The 22,412-nt window shown below is 44.3% G+C and overlaps 1 protein-coding gene across 2 annotated transcripts in view; it reads left to right on the top strand.

Moving 5' to 3' along the window:
- Positions 1 to 22,412, top strand: part of FARS2 (phenylalanyl-tRNA synthetase 2, mitochondrial) — a 201,408-nt gene that overhangs the window by 111,890 nt on the left and 67,106 nt on the right. For both annotated transcript variants that reach the window (XM_081014897.1, XM_081014898.1), the window contains exon 7: positions 14,248 to 14,408. In XM_081014897.1, coding sequence (XP_080871023.1) covers positions 14,248 to 14,408 — 161 coding nt within the window. The remainder of the gene's footprint in view (positions 1 to 14,247; positions 14,409 to 22,412) is intronic.

Below are 22,412 nucleotides of genomic sequence, written 5' to 3'. Positions count from 1 at the left end.
ATGTGCTTCGTTTCTGTGATTATTAAATGCTTTTGGGGCTTCATAATTCTGTTTTATCAGTGCCTTTTCACATAGCGCAAGCCCAAAGTACAGTAGCCTGAAAGCATTTGATATTCTAGCCTGATAAATCTTGCACAGTTGAACCAAATTAATATATATTTGCAATCCTGTGTGTAAGTAATTTGCTTATAGGGGAAAGCCTTATTTTGCCAAGTAAGATGCAGCAATGGATCTGTCTCTCTAGGTTTTCTCTGGTACCAAACCTGGCAGCATTTTCTTTTAGTTCTACCTAGGAAAAGAGAGGTTAGACAGATGGGCAGTGTGGTGCTCTCTAGATGCTATTGGACTTCAGCTCTCATCATCCCTGACCATTTCCTGTGCTGACTGGGTCTGAAGTGAGAAAGTCCAACAATAGCTGGAGGATCATGGGGGCTACTCCCAGGCTCAAGTTAATCCACAAGCTGCCACTTATGGCTTGCTTTTGTAGAAAGGGCTAGCGTGTTGCAGACCTCTCCTCTCCAAGGTGTTTCCCCAAGCAGTCGGAGACTGCGCCTGCATGCAGCCAACCTTTCCTCTGCCCTTTTCATGCCTCTTCTGGTTCTGGGAGACCAGAGGGGAGGGGAGCTTGTTGTGGCAGGAGGGAGAGACACCTGTGACTCTTCACTAGCCTGACTCATCTCTGCCTCTTGGCCTCCCTCATCCCACTCACCTGTTTCAGCTTCAGCTTCAGCCTCTGATTCTGGAATTATTTCTTTCCCAGCTCACGAAGGTGTCTGCTTCTGACACCTCCTCTTTCTTGTTTTCCCCCTCTTCTCCCTCTGACCACTCATCATTGTCCTACCACTACTCCTCGGGTTCTGAGCCTTCCTCCTTTGGTGGTTCCCTAGCTGGTTCCTCCCACCATTCTATCAGGGATGGAACATATCCGGCATCTCCACATAAGAGCCGGAAATCATTTTATTATAGTGGATGTAATAAGTTGTGTGTGCTTGGTTGTGTGGGTGGAACACATAACAATTTTTCCACTTTGAAAATGTGTCCATGGGACCCCAGAATTTGTGACTTCTGGGCTAGATGGTCCATATATGGTGAAGGGCTCTGTACAGCAGTACCTTGGGTTACATACGCTTCAAGTTACAGACTCCGCTAACCCAGAAATAGTACCTCGGGTTAAGAACTTTGCTTCAGGATGAGAACAGAAATTGCGCGGTGGCGCAGCAGCAGCAGCAGCAGGAGTCCCCATTAGCTAAAGTGGTGCTTCAGGTTAAGAACAGTTTCAGGTTAAGAACGGACCTCCGGAACGAATTAAGTACGTAACCAGAGGTACTACTGTATAAGACAGTTTAATCGTTTCTGTATGGACAGCTACCAAAGAGGTTTGAGCTTCTTTCTAACCCCTCTCTGTGAAAGGGCTTCATAGACCAAGAGGCGGAGTGCCTCCTCCTAGCTTTGAGGGAAAGGAAGTCTCTTAATTAGTCCATCTTCATTGAGATTCCCATATTCTTTCTCATGCTGAGAAATCAGCCTGCAAGGCAGCAGATAAAATGAGCTCCATACCTTTCTTGTTGTAGGAGGGTCACAGGTGTTAACTTTCCTTTCCAAAACGATCAGAGGTTCAAACGTCTACCCCAAAGGACAAAACACCCACCTCTAAAAGCTTGCCGTTGACTGACTGAAAATCCATATTTCTTTACATCTCTTTAATAGCCAAATAAATTTGCATGCTTGTTTGGTCAGCCTAGCATACAATTAGTACATGGCTTAATCAATTGCCTAATTACTGTTGTTGACGCCTAATGATAATCCATATTCAGTGCTGGTGCAAAGCTTAAACATTTCTCATTGTATGTAGTGTTTCCTTACCTTGTTCTCTAAACATAAGCCAGCTTGTTTCAATCATCCTTAAGAAAATTGGTCCTCATCTGACTAGCTGCCAGTTTATGGTTGGAATTATTCCAGTTTTAGCTACATTCTGACAGGCAACTTCTCTGCCGCAGTAGTTAATGTTGAGTTTGCCAGGCCTAGTGGTGAACTTAGAGGCTTCTAAGCACAGCAACTCGATGCATGCAGCTAGGGAAAAGGAAGAGTTGATGCTTCTGGATGAAGTCTTTGCATCTATCATTTTCAAACTGTGTTCCAAGGAAGCCTGAGGTTCCTCGATGAGCAGATAACTGTGGAGATGGCAAACTTCATTTTAAACACAACTTCTCATCACCTGTGATCTTTTCATGCAATGTGTGTCCTAATAAATGTTTTCATGTTATGCAGGGTTATAGGAGAAGACCAGGAAGCAGCACATTTTGGCTGGTCCTAAAAGTAAAGGTAAAGGACCCCTGACAGTTAAGTCCAGTCGCGAATGACTCTGGGGTTCCGGTGCTCATCTCACTTTACTGGCTGAGGGAGCTGACGTTTGTCCGCAGACAGTTTTTCTGGGTCATGTGGCCAGCATGACTAAGCTGCTTCTGGTGAATCCAGAGCAGTGCACGGAAACGGTGTTTATCTTCCCGCCAGAGCGGTACCTATTTATCTATTTGCACTTTTTGGTGTGCTTTTGAACTGCTAGGAGCTGGGACCGAGCAACGGGAGTTCATCCCACCGCGGGGATTCAAATTGCCAACCTTCCTAGACTCAGTGGTTTATACCACAGCGCTGGTCCTACTGGCCATCAAAAATGTGTTACTGACAGAGCCCCCCACCCTCATCACAAGAGGACAGGTCTTGTCCCTGACCTCATGCTATGTCTTTGAAAGGCAGCACAAAGTCAGGGGGAATTTCCTACTCTCTCTGTCTCTAAGCTTGGAACGGAAATAGAGGTCAGGAAACCAGCCTTCTTCCAACTATTCAGAAGAGCAGGCAGGGGAGAAAGGTTTTCTCTCTTTGTTTTTGTTTTTAAATTATTTTTATTGGTTTTACATATAATCACATTACATAACATCATATCCTCTTATTTTATCTCTTTGGCTCAACTGAGCCTAACAACTTCCCTCCCTCCCGTTTACAAAATTAAACTTTACATCTTTACATTTCACTTCGTTTCCTATCCTTGTTATATCATTCCCTAAAATATTAAATTACTCCTGAATAGGTAGCAATTTCATCTTACAAATCTTCAGATAACCCTGCTAACGATGTTAATTGCTTACAGTTGTCTTTCAAATAGAATATAAATTTTTTCCAGTCCTTTTGGAATGATTGGTCTTGCTGGTTCTGGATTCTTCCCGTCAGTTTTGCCAGTTCTGCAAAGTCTCTCTTTTTGTGTCCATCTGACCAGTGTCCCAAGCTTGCAGAACCCCAGCCAAAGGGGCACAGGAAGTTGACTTGCCTCTGCCTTTCCCTACAAGCACTGCAAGCTCAGAATGGGAAGGGCTTTCTCTATCTCTGCCTGGTGGATAGGTACCTCTGTGTCTCTTCCAGCTATGAGATGGAGACGGAGGATGGCTATAGCTTTGTGACTGTGCCCAGCAAGAGCCATAACAAGCCACAGGGCTCAGTGAACTTTCGAGCTGGTGAGGGGGTGAGGTTAATCCTCCTCTCCACATTACCTTGGAGGAGACCTCTGGCTTATCTTGCTCACTATAGCCTGGCTCCCTTCTTGCCATCTTGAGTGGATTGAGTAACATTATGCAATTTCTGGTGAGGCTCGGTAGGTCCCAGAATCCTCTTCTGGGAAGAAAGGTTCTGGGGCAAATTCACAGGGATTCCTCAGCAGATGAATCAGTGTGGAAGGGGTTAGTTGGAAGCAGGAAGTTTGCAAACCACTTCCTTTGATAAAGGAGTGTCATGCATAGTTGTTCTCTTGTCTGGGGAGATACTTGGTATGACTTGAAAACTCTGGTGCGACTTGGTCTCTTCAATAGGGTCAAGAAGCTAATGACTTTGGAAATGATGCAGTGTGCTAACTGAAAGAACACAGTTTGACCTGACTGTATGGGAAAACCCTAAGCAGGAGAGGGGAAGGTTGTTTTCAAAAAAAGGGGACGCATGTGTAAAGGATATCTAGGACTAGCTGCTTGGAACAAACACTGTACAAGTGAGCACAGAGACGTTTTAGAGCAGGCACCCCCAGACTCGGCCCTCCAGATGTTTTGGGACTACAACTCCCATCATCCCTAGCTAACAGGATCAGTGGTCAGAGATGATGGGAATTGTAGTCCCAAAACATCTGGAGGGCCGATTTTGGGGATGCCTCTTTTAGAGGAACTAAAGTGTTGGAAGTGCAACTCCTCTCCCCAACTGAAACCCACAGTCTCTCTGGAATTGTCTCAGATAAAACATGCATTGAAGATAGAACACAGGTTGCCTTATTCCAAGTCACCCCATTGGTCCATCAAGTTCATTGTTGTCTACACTGATTGGGAGTGGCTCCCCAGTGATTCAAATTGGGAGAGTCGTACTGGGGATTGAACCTGGAAAGCTATGGCCCTTCCCAAAATCATTCTCTCTCAGCCTCAAGCACCTCACAAGACTGTAGTGAGCTACCTAGAAGAATGAATATATACAAATGTTGTGAATAACGGTTTGACATTTGAGGAGCTAGACTCTCTAACATTCCAATATGAAGCGCATCCGAGTAGAAACTTTTGCACTTGGTAATGGATCGCGAACTTCCAAGTGTGACCCTAAGAACAATGAGCATAAAGAACAAGGTGCTTTTTGATTCGTAACGCAGTGCTTCATTGTAGTATAATTGCATTTTTTCAATTAAAAGCTTATTACTCTGCCATCATGGTAAAATAGGATATTAACACTGAAAGTGAATGTCACAGGTGCCATTGGAAGTTCTTTCAATCCCTCTTAATAGCTTTTCAAAACTCTGGCTTAATGTTTCGCAGTGGGTAAGTGTGTAGTTTCAGAAATTATATCTTATATGAGTTTTGCTGAAACTGCCTTAGAAACCCTTTTATGATTTTCTAAAGTTATTTTGAGGCCCGACTGCTTAACTCCTCTACATGCAAAACTTTTCACACATCAGCATTCCTCTGTATATAGCCTTCCTTGTCTTATTCTCTGGCAAAGTATCATTTCCCACGTGCTGGCCATTTTAAAATGGCGGCTGGCTTCAACTACAACTGGGTGGTAGCGAAATGTCAAGTTTTCCAGTCATGAGGGAAGCATTAGAACCTGGGAAGCTGCCTTACACTGCCTAGCAGTGGCTCTGTGGGGTTTCAGGCAGAAATCCCTCTTGGCACTACCTGCAGGATGTGGGGACTAAATCTGTGACCTTCTGCATACAGAAGGACACATGGGCACCCTATTAACGCCCATACCCTGTTTGCCTTATTGACTCAGCTGTAACACGGACACATTTTTATTGCTCCCCTCAACCCACCCCTGGATTTCTTTTCGATTTTGCAAACTACTTGCAATACTATCTGGTGTTTCAACGCTTCAGTTTAGAAAGCTGGACAGCAGCTTCCTGCAGTGCCTGGAGTTCTTTTCAGTCCAGTCTCTGTCCATTTGCCAGTGGTGAACACCTTTCTCCGGAGCTGTTCATGAACTGATGTGTAGAATCAGTGCACAGAATCAGAACTGTGGAGTTGGAAGAGACCACGAGGATCAGTATACCTGAAGGAGCGTCGCCACCCCCATCATTCTGCCCGAACGCTGAGATCCAGCGCCGAGGGCCTTCTGGTGGTTCCCTCGCCGCGAGAAGCAAAGCTACAGGGAACCAGGCAGAGGGCCTTCTCGGTAGTGGTGCCCGCCCTGTGGAATGCCCTCCCATCAGATGTCAAAGAGATAAACAACTACCTGACATTTAGAAAACATCGAAGGCAGCCCTGTTCAGGGAAGTTTTTAATGTGTGACATTTTAATGTATTTTTAATCTTTGTTGCAAGCCACCCAAAGTGGCTGGGGAGACCCAGCCAGATGGGTGGGATACAAATAGCTTCGTCTTCTTCTTCTTCTCATCATCATCATTATCATCTGGTCCAACCCCTTGCAATGCAGGAATCTTTCACTCAAAGTGGGGTTCGAACCCACAACCCTAAGATTATAAGTCTAACGCTCTGCTGACTGAGCTGTAGGGGGCTTGGCAAATTAACAGGGTCTTCCTTCACTTTCCAAGGTGCTGTGCTGAACTTAAAAAGCTGCTCCAGTCATAGTTCCCTATAAAGATCGAGGAAAGAGGAAGTGGCAAAAGAGAGGTGCTCCTCCTCTCTCCAAAATTGTGCTCAAAATGAAGCAAGACTCATTCCTCTCCCAATCATCTGGCATATGGAGATGATGCAGGCGGGTGGGGTGGGGGTTCATGCAACCAGATAATGGTTATCTAATAATGCACCAAACCAACATGTGTGCACCCCTTCCCAGTGCCACACAGGCCAAGCCCCATTTAGCTCGTAAGATATGATAGTGTCAACACCAAGTTGCTCTAGTTGTTGTCCAAAAGCCACTGACTTTTGTCTCTTTGAGGTTCTTCAGTGTTTTTACTCTCAGCTCTTGATATGAAAGGAAGCTGTTTCAGTCACCTTGAGGCATTGCTATGCATGCAAGAAGATATCTGTTTTCATTTCAAGCAACTGAACATCTCTATCTCTCCCATACCTCTCTCTCTCTCTCTCTCTCTCTCTCTCTCTCTCTCTTTCTCTCTCTCACACACATAAATTCTTGTTCTTTGAAGATCAAATAATCAGTTTAAAGGCTAAATGGGTGGACCTGAAGCAGCAGCAGCAGCAGCCCTACCTACACCCACTGTTAGGACTAAAAACTAAAAAAGTAATCTAACAATAGCTATATTAACCAGATGTAACTGCATAAAATCTATGTGTGCACATGCCCTACCATTATATTGGGGAAGAAGATGAACATTCTTGCTTGCCTGTTGAAGCAGTTTAGGAGCCAGGTCTTTCCATATGTACACGTAGAAACATGTACAATCTACAGCCCTGAATATGCAAGGTTTAAAATCATGTGGGGAACATCCTCCATCTGCTTGTGGAGGATTTGTAAAGAATCAGAGAATTCTAGTGTTGGAAGGGACCGCGAGGATCATCTAGTCTAACCCCCTGCGATGCAAGAAACTTTCGCCCAATATGGGGCTCGAACCCACATTCCTGAGATTAAGAGTTTCATGCTATACCGACAGAGCTATGTTAGATGTCAGGGAAGGCATACTGCCAGCATGCCCTTGGTCTCTCTCACTTGATTCTCATTGCACGAGTGAACTCCTGAACAGGGCTTTCCCCACAAAATTATCTAGCTAAAGATGTAAAGAGCACCCTCCCTTCCTTACAACTGCCTGCTGTGGTTCGCTGGCTCCCAAATACCAGACTGGTAAGTCAAATTGAAGGAAAGATGGCAGGTATTTGGCAGGTCAGGGTGGGGGAGAGGTTTAGGAGCTCACAGGAATAGGGTAGGTTTAAGAACAGTCCTGTTCTTAAATGATTCGGTTTATGAACTCCGCAAAACCGGAAGTAGTGTCTCGGTTTGCGAACTTTACCTCGGTCTAAGAACGGAATCCGAACAGTGGAAGCGCACCGGCAGCAGGAGGCCTCATTAGGAAAAGTGCGCCTCGGTTTAAGAACGGTTTCTGTTTAAGAACGGACTTCCGGAACGGATTAAGTTTGTAAACTGAGGTACCACTGTACCATGTTCTAGTTGGGAGGAAATGGCTCAGCTTGCTTCTGAGTTTGAGCTGGGAGCTTGCCCATGACTGGCCTGAATAATCTCCTGGTCTGATCCTGCAAGGCGGTCCTTACGCCCAAGTGCCCATGACTGGGCTAAATAATCTCCTTGTCTGATCCTGCAAGGCAGTCCTTACGCCCAAGTTGTGTAAGCTCAAGGTAGAGCACATGGCTGACTTGGACAAAAGATATAATGTCTGAACTGGCGTTTAGTTACTGCAGTTCTAGAATGTAACTAATGTAACACAAAGCAAATGGGGGGAGTCATACTCTATGGTGACTTTGTGTGACAGCGGCAGACATTTAATTGCATTTTCTCTCATTTATCTGGCTGTCTTTCATCTGGAGAACAATTTCTGATCCAAGGTGAAAGAGAACATGATGGTTTGAGCACACCTCTAGGGCTAACTCGAATGAGAACTGGCTCGGTCTCCAGGGACGCAAGCCACAAATTTCATTTTGCTCCCTTGTGTAACCTTCACCTCAACTGTTTCCTAAATGAACATGAAAATAGATGAGGCTGGATCAGGAATGCTTGAGACACAAAGGAATGATAGAGCAGTCCACCAGCTAAATATACTATAGACAGCCTAAGGGTATCTTCAAACATGAAACTTAAATAAGTTTGTGTTTTAATCAGTCTGTAATGTAAAGGTGAAACCTACATTGGTTAAAAGCTACATTTCATTTTTCCCCCCAATTCCAAATTTTCTCTGCTGTTTACAATATTCATTTTGTGGCATTAACACACACAAAAGAGACTCAGATGCATTTCTTGGTGTTACATGTGAAAATGGTATGAGAACTGTACGGATGCCCTGTTTGTCCTACTTGACTGCTGCTGATATTCTTACCTTCTCCTGCTTTGACTAATCCTTTTCATAACTCTTTCCTACTATCAGTTATTTCAGGAAATTGTTTTATCAATTATTTGCCCCATCTAGCTTGAGGTGGGGAACCTGTGGCCTTGAAGATGTTGTTGGGCTAAAACTCCTGCCCCTGATCATTGGCTATGCTGTCCGGGGGTGATGGAAGTTGGAGCCCAACATCATCTGTAGGACCACAGGCTTCCCACTCAAGGCTTCTAGCTCAGTGTTTCCCAAACTTGGGTCTCCAGCTGTTTCTGGACTACAACTCCCATCATCCCTAGCTAGCAAGACCAGTGGCCAGGGATGATGGGAGTTGTAGTCCAAAAACAGCTGGAGGCCCAAGTTTGGGAAACACTGGTCTAGCTAGAACTATCTACTCACTGGCAACATCTCTCCAGGGTCTGAGGCAGTGTGGTCTGCCCTAGTCCTGTTTTGAGATGCTGGGGACTCAACCTTTGTGTTCAAAGCTTGTGCTTCACCAGTGAGCTACAGCCCATCCCTCGATGATCCCCAGGTCAAGTTATTTCCTCCTGATCACCAAAGAATGGATGCTTTTGAATTATGACGCTGGAGGAGACTCTTGAGAGTCCCATGGACTGCAAGAAGGTCAAACCTATCCATTCTTAAGGAAATCAGCCCTGAGTGCTCACTGGAAGGACAGCTCCTGAAGCTGAGGCTGCAATACTTTGGCCACCTCATGAGAAGAGAAGACTCCCTGGAAAAGACCCTGATGTTGGGAAAGAGAGAGGGCACAAGGAGAGGGGGAAGACAGAGGACAAGATGTTTGGATAGTGTTCTCAAAGCTACGAACATGAGTTTGACCAAACTGCGGGAGGCAGTGGAAGACAGGAGTGCCTGGCGTGCTCTGGTCCATGGGGTCATGAAGAGTCAGACACGACTAAACAGCAGCAGCAACAACAATAATATTTGGAAGAACTATGTGTCATGGCATCATCCTGTTCTGTTCTCCTGTGCCTTTTCAATGCCTTTGGCTGGCAGGATTTTCCCCAAGCTACCGTATTTTTCGCCCTATAAGACGCACTTTTCCCCCTCCAAAAATGAAGGGGAAATGTGTGTGCGTCTTATGGGGCGAATGCAGGCTCCTTGGCTTCAGCGATAGCAACGCGAAGCCTCCAAAGCCTGCGCTCTGGAGGCTTCGCGTTGCTTCTGCTGAAGCCAGGAGAGTCTGCTCTTTGAGACTGGCGGTGGGGGAAAGCAGCGCTTCCCCCATCGCAGCCCCAGAGGATGGGGGGCAGCGGGAAGGCGCACGACGCCTTCCCGCTACTCTCCAACCCGGCTTGGAGGCTGGCGGTGGGGGAAAGCAGCGCTTCCCCCATTGCCAGCCCCAGAGGATGGGGGGCAGCGGGAAGGCGCGCGATGCCTTCCCGCTACTCTCCAACCCGGCTTAGAGGCTGGCGGTGGGGGAAAGCAGGCATTTCCTCAAGGAGGGAGAAGGGACTGACTGGCGGAGTCTGTCCCTTCTTGCTCCTGTGGGCTTTTGCAGGAGATGGGGGAATTCCCCACCTCCCGCAAAAGCAGGCAAAAGCCATGCACTCTTTAAAGCGGCTGAGCGAGAAGATGGGGGAATTCCCCCACCTCCTAGAAAAGCCCGTAGGAGCCGCGCAGCCTTTAAAGAGTGCACTGCTCTTGGGGGCTTTTCCCCAAGGAGGGAGAAGGGACTGACTGGCCGTTTCATTCCCTTCTCCCTCCTGGTCGAAAAGCCCGCAGGAGTCGCACGCGGCTCCTGTGGGCTTTTGCGGGAGGTGGGGGAATTCTGCCACCTCCCGCAAAAGCAGGAAGAAGGTCTTGGAGTAGCGCACAGGCTGCGTGCAGCCTGTCCGCTGCTCCCAGGGCTGCGGGGGGGAAATCATATTTTTTTCCTTGATTTCCCCCCCCCCCCCCGAAAACTAGGTGCGTCCTATGGGCCGGTGCGTCCTATAGGGCGAAAAATACGGTATTTTTTGCTGCATTGTCATAAAAGCACATTTATGTAACACTCCTAGCCCCCATAATACATCCCCCCAAATGATTTGGATTGCTATGCACAAACAATGCAGTATCATGGTTAATCTGGTACCATCAATGACTTGAGGTTTATGAAAAGAAAGGTGCTTGGTTGGTTGATCAGTTCAAAGTTCTACATAGTTTTAGTAACAGACTAATACCAATGAAAGGTATTTTGCTTTTTAGGGCATAAAACTATGTTAAGTAAGTCTAGGTTGTTATTCAGGTAGTGAATACTGCCTGATGAACTATGTTGAAAGGTCAAAAGTAAAGACATGTCAGGGAAGAAGGGAAGAATGATAAATTGTTGGCAGCACTCTGATCTGCATTTGGAACATGGCCAGTAGGCTAAATATATATTTAAAGAGGTCACCTTTTTTTCTTATGTCTTCTGATGAATGCCTTTGAATTTTCAGTACAAGATTATTATTTGTCAGAATACGTTGATTCTACCTGTATTTGCTACCTGGTTTCTTCTTAACAGCTGGCGTCATTCTGCAGTCACAGAAAAGGTTGAAACAATGGGCCCATTCCAACACTCAGGCTGATGTGATGGTCATGTGCAGGGTAGAGTGAGTCCAGGCATTGGGGGAGGTGAATCATGGTCACTGTGACGCGATATCACACAGGCACAAAATTGATCTGACTAATATATGTGATCTTAACATCACTGCTTGTAGGTACACATGTGTTTTCAAATGCCTGGGTCCACATGAGCTCATTTGCGTGGTGGCAGCCAAGTACATCCATGAGCTGAGGTTATTAAATGTCAACTGTTTTCTAATGATAAATATATTTGCTTATTTTGAGGCCTACCTTGATGACTCAAGCTTGAAGCTCGTAACTATTCTTTGGGTGGTCACCGAGCACCAGATGAATTTGGCTGCTGTGTTTGGAGTAATCAACCTTGTAGTTCTTTAAGCAGATGCTGTTCAGCAAATGGAGAACTATCATATTTTAGCTCTACCCCCTACTGGACCAGACGTGCCCATCCAAATAAAAAGGAAGGATTTACTGCTATTGGTCAGTCACAGGTGCTTTTACAGGCTGTTACAAGTCTTTTTGTGATTCATAATGAACCCTCTTCTTCTGTCTTCCCTCTAACTGAGTCTAGCTAAGGCCTTGGAATATTTGACTAATTTACTTTTAACAAGCTTCATTAAGCATATCAGCGCCTCTTGCCACACGCTATAAGGTTGCATCTAGAAACCAGCTACCTCCAGCAGTCAGAGTCCTTTTGCAGACTAGACAACCAGCAAGGCAAGCATCAGCTGTGCCCATCGCCAAGCTGACTGCTGCTAGTCTAATTGTACTACAGGGATCAATGAGTGAGACAGATTGGGAATCACACAAAACCAACAATGGCTGGGAAGATGCTTATCTGAAACCTTGGAGAGCTGCTGCCAATCACTGTAGACCAGAGTAGGCAACTTGGCTCCCTCTTGGTGTTCTGGACTGTCGTTCTCATCATTCCTGGCCATTGGCCATGCTGACAGGTGCCAATGAGAGTTGTAGTCTGGAGCATGGGGGAGGGGGCAACCAGAATGCTTTCCTCTGGTATTCATCCTGATGGATTTCCTATAGTCTTTTACAAAGCCTAGTAGTAGTAAAGACAAGTTGTATACAGGGAAATATGGAAGACAGTGTGTGGTTATGATTGCCACCCCATCTCTGAAATGCATGGATTAAATTCTTCATTATACTCTCTCTCTCTCTCTCTCTCTCTCTCTCTCTCTCTCTCTCTCTCTCTCTCTCTCCCCCCCCCCCTTAAAAGAAAGGTCTCTGGAATTTTTGACAATAGCGAAACAGCATTCCAGTAATTTAAAATGTTGGTATTTCACACCATTTCACTTATTAACAAATGTGATTGATGCTCAAAGTGGGCTTGTAGTGATGAGTGGAGATCGAATGTCAACACATACCGTTGTGCTTTTCTTTTGAGATTTGCTGACAAGCCTCATACTAGATAGGAAAGGAGCAGGCAATTAAGAGCTGCCTGCCAAGTTTGTTTGTTTTTGCTTGGCTTTTTTTGGGTCTTTCAATTATATTTTGGATAATGATAGACGAGATGCAACTTGATGACAAGGGTGAGTCTTAAAAGGCACAGTGGTCCCTTTAGCGTTTCACATAATTTCTAGTAGGAAATAAGCTTGCATTAATTGCCATTACACTGTAATTATAGAATTATGGGAGTCTGGCATTTCATTTGTCATCCATTTCTTTAAACGGCGGTGATGATACTTATCTCTGTAGTTAATCTAGGTGCACAACAGCACTGCCAACAATGATAATTATTTGCAAAGTTGCTTTTTTTTGCTTGCGTTATCTGGAGCTACTTGCTTACTAACCTGGTAGTAGTAATAGTGCTAATCTAGAAGTGTTTCCCATTGTATGGATTTTGTAGGTTGATCTATACGGGCTGACGCACGTGGACAACCTTTCTTCACAGCCACGCAGCACACAGAGAATATCAGATATTTTAAGGAACAAGCAATGCAATAGATGTCCCAAAAAGAAAAAGGCATCTGACCACATGTGTGGGGAAAACAGCCTGATTGCCAAAGCAAGCAATTGGCAATATTGAAAGAATGGCATCCTGGTAGCCAAAACTCAAATAGGCCGTCATTTCCTCCAGATATTTCCCAGGTGGGACTGGGGGGGAAACGGAACTGGAATTCCACCTGTTATGTTTCCCTCCTACCTAGAGCAGAGTGACTTGCAGTGCGTTGGTCAGCCAAGAGAAACGGGGTCCTCTGCTTTTCAAATTTGCCAGGCAGGATTTCAAGCAGCCTTTCATCTGCATCCACTAATTGGCTAATGTGGCGTTTGCCCACTCATTATGAAGATATCATACTGGGGGGGGGAGAGAAAGGGTTAATAGACTGACCAATAAGAAAGCCCGGGGCGGAGCCTAACTGTGTTTAAGGTACAACATAGGGGTTTTGGCAGTTAGTTTGGTTGGTTTCTTGTGGGTGGGAGGCATAGGAGTCAGAGACAGAGGGGAGACAGAGAGAGTGAATCAGATTACAGTGTTTCAAAGTATTTAGAACTTGTTTGCATTCACAATAAATGGAATCTTTGTTAATATGTTACAACCTGACTGGGTCTGAATATATTACCGGAGAAACCTGGTTGGTGGCAGTGGAAGAGATAAGCCGTGGTGGTGCAGGGTCAATAGTCGGTGGAACGACCAGGGGCTCTGTGCGAATGCCACAGCTGCCACCTTGGAAACAATGTGTTCAGTGGAAGATTGCTTTGTGACTTCGGTTTGATCTGGAAATGTCACCCGTATTCCGACAGGCTTCCAACCTTGACCTTCAACCTGTACCTTGCTCTGGGATTTTGCTTGTGGTTTTGACTGGTTCTTTCCATATGGAGAACAATAGGTGCACTAACTGCACTATGTTTGGTCCATTAGTTTCCTCTGCAGATTTTCTTCATTGCGAGGTACCGGAGCTGGTGGAAGTTATAGTTTAGCAACATCCAGCGGGCACCATGTTAGCGACTCCTGATCTATATTTCCTTTCTTTGGGATGAGGCATAAAATTAGCAGGCATGGCTGATTCTTTAAGAAGTTCCCTCAGATGAACTATTTTTGGTTGTTGTTTTTTAAGGAAACACAGCTTTTAATTTATGTATTTAATATGCATTTATTTAATAGATTTATATCCCACCTTTTAGAATACCAATCTTACTATTGCCTTTATTCTCCCGTTAAGACCTTGTGTGTTTTTCTTTGTGTAATTGCAGCTGGCGCAGAGAACAAAATTGGATGGGCGTTTGGCCTGGGGTTGGAGAGACTGGCCATGATCCTTTATGGGATCCCTGACATCCGACTTTTCTGGAGCAAAGACGAGCGTTTCCTGAAGCAGTTCCACGTGCCTCACATTAACCAAAGAATACAATTCCAGGTAAGATTGAAACGTTGGAACGATGTTTAAGGAAAGTGAGAGTTTGCAGAGAGCAATGCCTGGAAGTTCTGCTTCCCTTTGTTTACAGCAGCGTTGTGATACTCTCATCCATTTCAATGGCGGCCTATTTATGGCATTTCTAGCCCACTTTCCCCCCCAAGGAGCTCAAGGTGGCATACATAGTTCCCCTTCTCCTCATTTAGTCCCCACAACAACCCTGTGAGGTTAGGCTGAGAGGAGAGACAGTGACTGGCCCAAGGTCACCCAGTGAGCTTCATGGCTGAGTGGGGATTTGAACCCTGGTCTCCGAGGTCCTAGTCCAACACTCTAACCACCATACCACACTGGCTCTCTATGTAGGCATCTGCATGGAGGAAGAGGCAAGTTGCTCATTCTTAATGCAAAGGCAGCTTATATCCTATTTCTTGAAGCACACTTCATTTGCTGAATATTTTTAAGGTTAACTTTTGAATCAGTAGCATTTGCAAGCAGTCTGTATGTGCAAATTCATCTCAGCTTTCTGTAGGTGGTGGTAAAAAAAAAAACACACACACACACGTGTCTCTAATTTTATTGATTTCACCTAATCAATATTAACTGAAAAGGGCACAGAGGTTTCACCGCCACATGCTGTGTGCACTGATTTCCAAAAATGGTTAGGCTACCAAGAAGTCTCAGGCTTGATGATTTGCATAAGACATGTGGAAAAGAGCTTGCGATTCCAAAAGGAATCTGCCCGTCTAGTTCTGCTTAAACAGCTTTGAGAAGAATTTGCAAGTGGGAGGCCTGGGAGATAAGCTGGAAGAGTAAACAAATCTGGACAAATACAAGTATCACAGATTTATGCGATGATGCTCCAGCACTCGGTTTTTGTGGAAAGTCTTGGGAGTTCCACAGCATGGTGCAATATGTTTCCTAATCGCAACGTTGGGAGTTGCTTGGCTGACATGGCTGGAGCCAGCACACAGCAAAGGTGGGCAACTGCCCAAAGCTCATGGATATGTGCAGAAGTCACTGAGCCAAGCCCCAGATCCAGTGTGGATTAATAATGGCAGAATGGCACAGGCTTGGGGGTGGGGTGCCTTGGGGTGCCTTGCCTTGACCAGGGATAACAACCAACTGCAGTCTTTGGCTCCAAAGGCTGGAGCACATCTGAAACTAGGCTCACAATACATGATCGCCACATGCTAAGAGCTGGGAAGGAAGAGAAGGGTGAACCGCTAAAGATATGCAAAATCGCCTGAGAGTGGCCTTGAAGCTAATCTCCAGGTGGCAAGAACATGTTATCTGGACTTATGAGGTCCAAAGGGGTAGGAGGGAACATAGCAATGATTCGACACAATGCTATTTCAGATGGAAAGGAACAGCAGTGAAATAATAATCCCTTCGAGGTTCAAAACTAGTGCAGTATTGAAGGGGAGTCCAGGTGGCAAGACAGCATCCGAATGAGTAGATCCTTTCCTCCGATCTGAGACACCACTTCGTCAGCCTTGCCACCACCATCACTGCCCCTGATCAGAGATAGTCAACCTGGAGGCATTTCTGTTCAGCCCAGTTGTGCTATAATGCAGGGATGAGGAACCTCTGACCCCACAGACCATTCTTGGCCCACCATGAGGTTGAACCTGGCCTGTGAGGCCACTTTTCCCAAACCACACCAACCTGTCCATTGGCTGACGTCACTGGGGAATGTCAGCTTGAGCAGGGCAGGGATTCCTCCTGCTGCATGCTGTTTTGCAAGCACATTCTCTGCGGGGAGCTCACTGGCGAAGTAGACCTCTGCAGCAAGCAGGATGAAACCCTTGCTCATCAGCGGCGCAGCAGAGTGTCCAGCGCTCCTGGGTTCCTATGGGAAACAAGTTGGCAAAGAAGACCTCTCACCCTACCCATGTGGACCCACTATGATGGGTGGATCACCCACCTGTCAATCACTAGACACCATCATGACATCAGATGATTGATAAGGGGGTGGGGCTGGCCATCTGTCAAAGTTGGCCCATGAGGTTGTGGGAAGACAAAGATCCACCAATGCTAGAAAATGTTGCAGTTCCACTCAAAAGCGTTAGTATGCTGGTCCTCCTATAACTTCTCTTTCTAATACATACGCAGGATCAAGGAATCATTCGTGAAGTTCCTTGCTTTGGGTGGGCTGTGGGCTGCATGCTTTCACTGTGATGTTGTCATGTCCCAACGCAGGAGAATTAGAGGTGCCACGACAAATTTAAAGATTGGGATGTCGCTGTGTCCATGTTGTACAATGCAATGATATATGAGGCCACTGAGAAATCGAAACCTTGTTTGGGTATATTCGGAAACCCCCAAATACGCCAAATTGGTGGGGGTGAGGAATTGCTTCCTCATCTGTACTGTTCGTTTCAGGACAAACAACTATGTATGTACAAACAAGCCATTTCAGCTCATTCAACATCAATATGAAGTTGGGATAGACCTGATGATGCTTTTTACTAGCTCTTTTCCTCTGTGTAATTTACGTTTGCGATCTGAGTTTATGATTAGCATTTTTCCACGATTAAAAAAAAAAGTAAGTAGCTTCCATGGGTTCCGCATTCTTTGAAATTTTTCATCTTTATAGGGTAATGATGCCTAAATAGTTATTCATTCATTATGTTTACTTTTTAATAGCACATCTATTAAAAGCAGCCATGCAGCCATTAGTAAGCAAATTGAACTTGGATGCCTAAAATAATGAGGTTCAGCCTGTGATTTGATTTATTGGCTCATTAGCTTGATTGTAATTGAGGATATGTATGAAGTGCGTATATCTGGGTTTGTATATACTTGTGAGAGTATCTAGGCATGTACCAAAGAATCCCGAGCCTTATACGTTGGAAGTCAGATATATTATTGTAGAACTGAGTTATTTGGCTGCAGTTTCCTGTCCGTAGGATTCAACTCAGTGAACATGTATTCCGCACGTGTGCCACTTGGTTCTATAAAGTCGTGAGAACTCTTCAGGCAACCTAAAGTACATTTAAGCACACATTCCAAACTGGGGGTAAAATACAGTCAGCACCAGTCATATTTATACGGTGGCATCCAATTGACCTCTACCGTGGGTTTCTGTGAGTGAACTTAGTTTTGTAAATGCACCTTGCATACTGTCTGATTGTGACTCAGGACCAAATCTATGAAGTTAAATGCACATTCTTTCTTCACGGGACTGTTGTCTTGTGGAAAAGGTGGTTGGGGGAAACTCTGAAAACTGCTTTGGCATGGAATGATGATTTGTGGTATGGACATGCATCGAATCTTTCAAAAGATTGGTTTTCTATTCCAAGATCACTGAAAAGTCAAGTTGTAGACAGTATAGAATGGCCTTGTGGTCGAACACTCCTTGATATAGCTGCTGTAAGCAATTTTTATTTTATTGGCTGGTATTAAAGGATTAAATGATAAGCCACTTTTGGTTCTCCTTATGTGTAACAGAGTACAAGCAAGTCGCTGACTCTGCCCTTTTACCCCCAGTTTGATGCTTATTGCAACAGATTATGTACAATAAGATATGGTTGTTGTTTCAATAGGTTTTATGTCTATAAAGAATCATTTTTAAAAATTTCATTTAGCCTCTTTTATCCCTCAAATCATTTCATTTCATTTTGATAATGATTTGGAAACAAGCAACTTTGAGCCCACTGAATAGAGTGGAATTAAATCCACCAAGTAAATATGAGAAAATGTTACATATGAATTTGCTAGCTGCAAAACTTCCTCTTAGATTCCCATGGAGTCCTGCTCTCATAGATGCAACTCCAAATAAGCTTCCTGGATAACAAACTGTGACATGTCATTACTACAGAGTATATGGCCAAGGAACCATTTGAAAGAGGCATTTCATGAGTAGCTAACACTGGCTGTACTTGCATGTCATGGTAAATCACAGTTAGTGGTTTACTGTGAATGTTTAGACAGCTTTCTCTTCACTCCTCACATGAATAGGAACTATGAACCATGGTCCCTGGCTTAGCAGTATATCGAAACTGAAGGCTGTGGTTTGTTTCACACTCCTAACAAAACATGATTTGAAGCCAAGGTTTGTTCTTGGCTTACCAAATATGGTTTCTTTGACTGAAACAAATTATAGTCCTTGGTTTGGACATAGTGCTAAGCCAGATATTGTAGTTTGTTGCTGATGCTTAGGGGCAGGGGCAGGGGAGTGAAGTGAAGCAAGAGCATTCTCTCAAGTCTCAGTAAACCATGGTTTATCATGACCTGGGCATGTCAGATGTCAAAATCACTACTTTGTCAGTTTCTGCTAGCTAGCTAGCACAATCACATATTACACTACTGGCAGATGTTACAGCAGTGTTTCTAGTCGTTTGTTTTGAAGCAATAATTCATTATTAGCACAAAATAGTTATTTTTAAATGCCCTTCAGAAGCATTTTTAAAAGATTCAGGAGCAATTTAAAATGCTGTTTAGCAAGCGTTTGAAAATAAAAGACAGCGCTCAAATTGAAAGGCTTAGCAAACTATCAAAATCACAATGCAGCAGTCCAGCAAACATCCAGATCGTGACTCAGAGTCCAGTTCTGTTCAGTTAGGTGCTGACTGATGAAATTGTATTTATACCGGTTTGTTCGTAAGAATTCCATTTACTATTCTTTCTGGGAAAATAAAACCCCTAGATGTGCTTTAATAGAGAGCATATCATGTAATATTAGCAGATGTCCCAACTGTTCCTAAGAAATACACGACTTAATAATGATTGACCAGATGCTATCAGGAATGAAAAGCCTTCCTTTAAAAATGCAGCCATAATCTAAATGAATCCTACGTTTGCAAGAGGGAACTGTAGCAATGCAATAAGCATCGTGTGAGCGCAAACAGGGCCATTTGCTGCCCTGCAACCTCAGCTGCTCTCCATTGCGCAAGTTGTCATCCTCCATGGGCAGTGGACTCTATGCACAGAGGGTAGAAATGAAGCATAGTAAGGGAAGGAAAAGGGACGTGGGTGTCGCTGTGGGTTAAACCACAGAGCCTAGGGCTTGCCGATCAGAAGGTCGGCGGTTCGAATCCCTGCGATGGGGTGAGCTCCCGTTGCTTGGTCCCTGCTCCTGCCAACCTAGCAGTTTGAAAGCATGCCAAAGTGCAAGTAGATAATTAGGTACCGCTCCGGCGGGAAGGTAAATGGTGTTTCCGTGCGCTGCTCTGGTTCGCCAGAAGCGCCTTAGTCATGCTGGCCACATGACCCGGAAGCTGTACGCCGGCTCCCTCGGCCAATAAAGCGAGATGAGCACCGCAACCCCAGAGTCGGCCATGATTGGACCTAATGGTCAGGGGTCCCTTTACATTTACCTGTAAGGGAAGGAAGCGAGACACTGGACTGGCAGCACACCTTAGCCAAGAATAAAGGTGGCACCTAAGTTTCCTGGGTACCATTAAGCATCACATGCAGATAAGCATCGTAGAAGCAGTTCCTCCTCAGCAGAGGTCCAGTGCCCTATGATGGGTCAGTGCCAACTGCAGCCAGTCACAGCAGCCCCATCAGGGCCTCCCCTTCTGATTATAGGGGAGTTACTTCATTCCAAGGACTTGGTTGAGTCAATATTAAGCCCAGGTGTCAGTCACCCAAAAGTTCTAAAGAAATTGCACCAGATTGCATCATCCCTTCTATCCTAGATAAAGTTTGTTAGGTTGTGTCCCTTGGAATAGCTAGCGTTATGAGATCAAAGGAAGGTATCCATTTCTGGTGATTTCTCAGCATCCGTATCTTTGCGCAGCCCCCTCCACCCACCCACCCCCAATATCTTGGGTGGAAGCTGCCATCACAGATTCCCAAGTATGTTTATAACTGAAGCAGGAAGGTTTATGCTTTAACTTTTAAGGTACACTGTGCTGTCCTGCACATATTTAAAGGTGTCTTGCTGAACATAAATCTACTTTATGTAACTCTGATTGTACCAAGTTTCATTTCACAGTTAACTTGTTTCTCTCCATTGTGTTTTATAAGACCATTGTGGTTGCTGCTCATAGCAGAACAGATGGTAGAGTACAGGAAAAGCCCAAATTTTGTAAGTAGCTAAAAACCCAACTTGTATTTCTACATTTTAAATAAAAGGGTTCTTCATTTCTTTGCCCAGATGTACCAGCCAATGGACACATGTTGAAAGCTGCTTGTATCATATGTGACCAAGACCTTCATTTATTTCTGAGAAACCCCAATATACTCTCACATAAATCATTTATTACCATCTGTTATTAATTATTAGCTTTCCTCCTGCTTATAATGAAATCCCCCCCATTGCCCCCATTTCCCATATGCTATTTCCTGCCTTCTTTTAGTCAATGCTGAGTCCAGCTACATTACAGGCTAGAAATCAATGATCCCCCCACAATTTCACCGCCACAATTTTTATATTTTTTTGGTGTTAGCTTCTGCAGTAAGGCAGGATGTAAACCTTGCTTTTAATATTAAAAAAATGTCACGATCACATCTCAAAGGTGTTTTTTATTCCTTTTCCTTTTGAGAATGTGTGCTAGGGTTGTCCATATTTTAGTGGAGAAGTAACCCAGGTCTGAAATTCCAGGAAGAAAGAACGCATATTATTAGGAAACGCAGAAAGCTTGTTATCAGAACAGCAGGAGACAAAAGAAAAATCAAATGTATCAAAGTTCAGGTCCAATTCACATAGAGACAATATATTAGTGGTGTGTCAACATTCTCTAAATTTGATATGTGCTTTGAAAGGAGCACAATTGATGCAGGCTGACAGATACTGAAAAATACTCAACATGCCAAATGTTCACACGGCTGTGCTGCCCCTTTTGTTCCCTTGGCTGTTGCTTCATCATGGTGTTGTTTTCCTTCTACTCTCTCTGCCAATTACCCCATTTGCCCTCACTGCCCTTCAATTTGTTTGGATTTTTTTTTTAACCCAAAAAGCAGATTCTGTACATTCTAATAGAATGTTGATCCATTTTGTTTCGAGTGATAATCTTACCTCTGGATTTAAAATAAATATACACACATTCATTTCCAGTGGCATAATTCTGTGGCATGAGTGATACTTTAATTCTTTATTCTCAAAGACAAAACCAAATCCAACTGCGGTTAAGTCCTAATGCTTCCTTAAGTAGTACCTAAGGAAAGCAGGCCTGTTTCAAAAAGTAAATGTGCCACAGTGCAGAATGCACTCTAAATTTTTATCCACTCAAGAGTTTTGCCTCTGAGACTTCTTTCAGCAAACAGCTCATAAATGAATACATATAAAAAATCCTTGACTACATAAAGCGTAGTCTTTATTATTATTCCGAAAGGTAAAGTATAATGGTTGCATTGAATGCTTAAGTAATCCATAGAGCAATTTCGGTTGCTGAGATATATTTGCATATATAAAGGCCTTTCTAGATTAGCATCTCCATAAAAGCTCCCAACGTTCTGTCACGCGTCATAGTGACCAAGAAAAATGGCACCTAGGATTGTGCAGATAAGATTAAGATTAATACTTAAGGACTGGTGTCAATGGGTCAGGTACCAGGTACTCCAGTTGTGTCTTCAGATACACCACTGTGGTTTCTCCCACTTAAGTGAATCACTTTTAACAGTTTTGGACAACATTTGCAAGGAGGGGAGGACAAAACCTCCCTTCCTGTTCCAAACACAACCTGCACTCACTTATAAGGAATGGGGAGAGGAGAAATGTATTTCTGGGCACACAGCACACATAAATATACTACCCTCCCTCACAAAAAGAAGAAGAAAAATCCCCTCAGTATGCAACCTCATCCTCTGCGTATATTGCTTATTAACATCAGGCAGTTTTCTAGTTGCATTTTTTCTTTTTAAAAGTCAGTCTTAAGTACATGTTTTCTCATAAGTGAGCTCCATTAAGTCCAGTGTCCTCCCATCCTGACCCTGGTAAATGCAAATAAATCCTGATAATGGATTTATTGAAGGAATATTTTGAGTACTTTACCCACTACAGTAGTAGGCTAAGGTGATGCACTAGATAGTTTGGTTTTGCTTCTAGATCACAAGCCAGAA

Source organism: Podarcis pityusensis (genome assembly GCF_964106645.2).
Source record: "Podarcis pityusensis genome assembly, chromosome: 7".
In the NCBI taxonomy this organism is placed as follows: domain Eukaryota; kingdom Metazoa; phylum Chordata; class Lepidosauria; order Squamata; family Lacertidae; genus Podarcis; species Podarcis pityusensis.
This window is presented reverse-complemented; position numbering and strand designations above follow the sequence as displayed.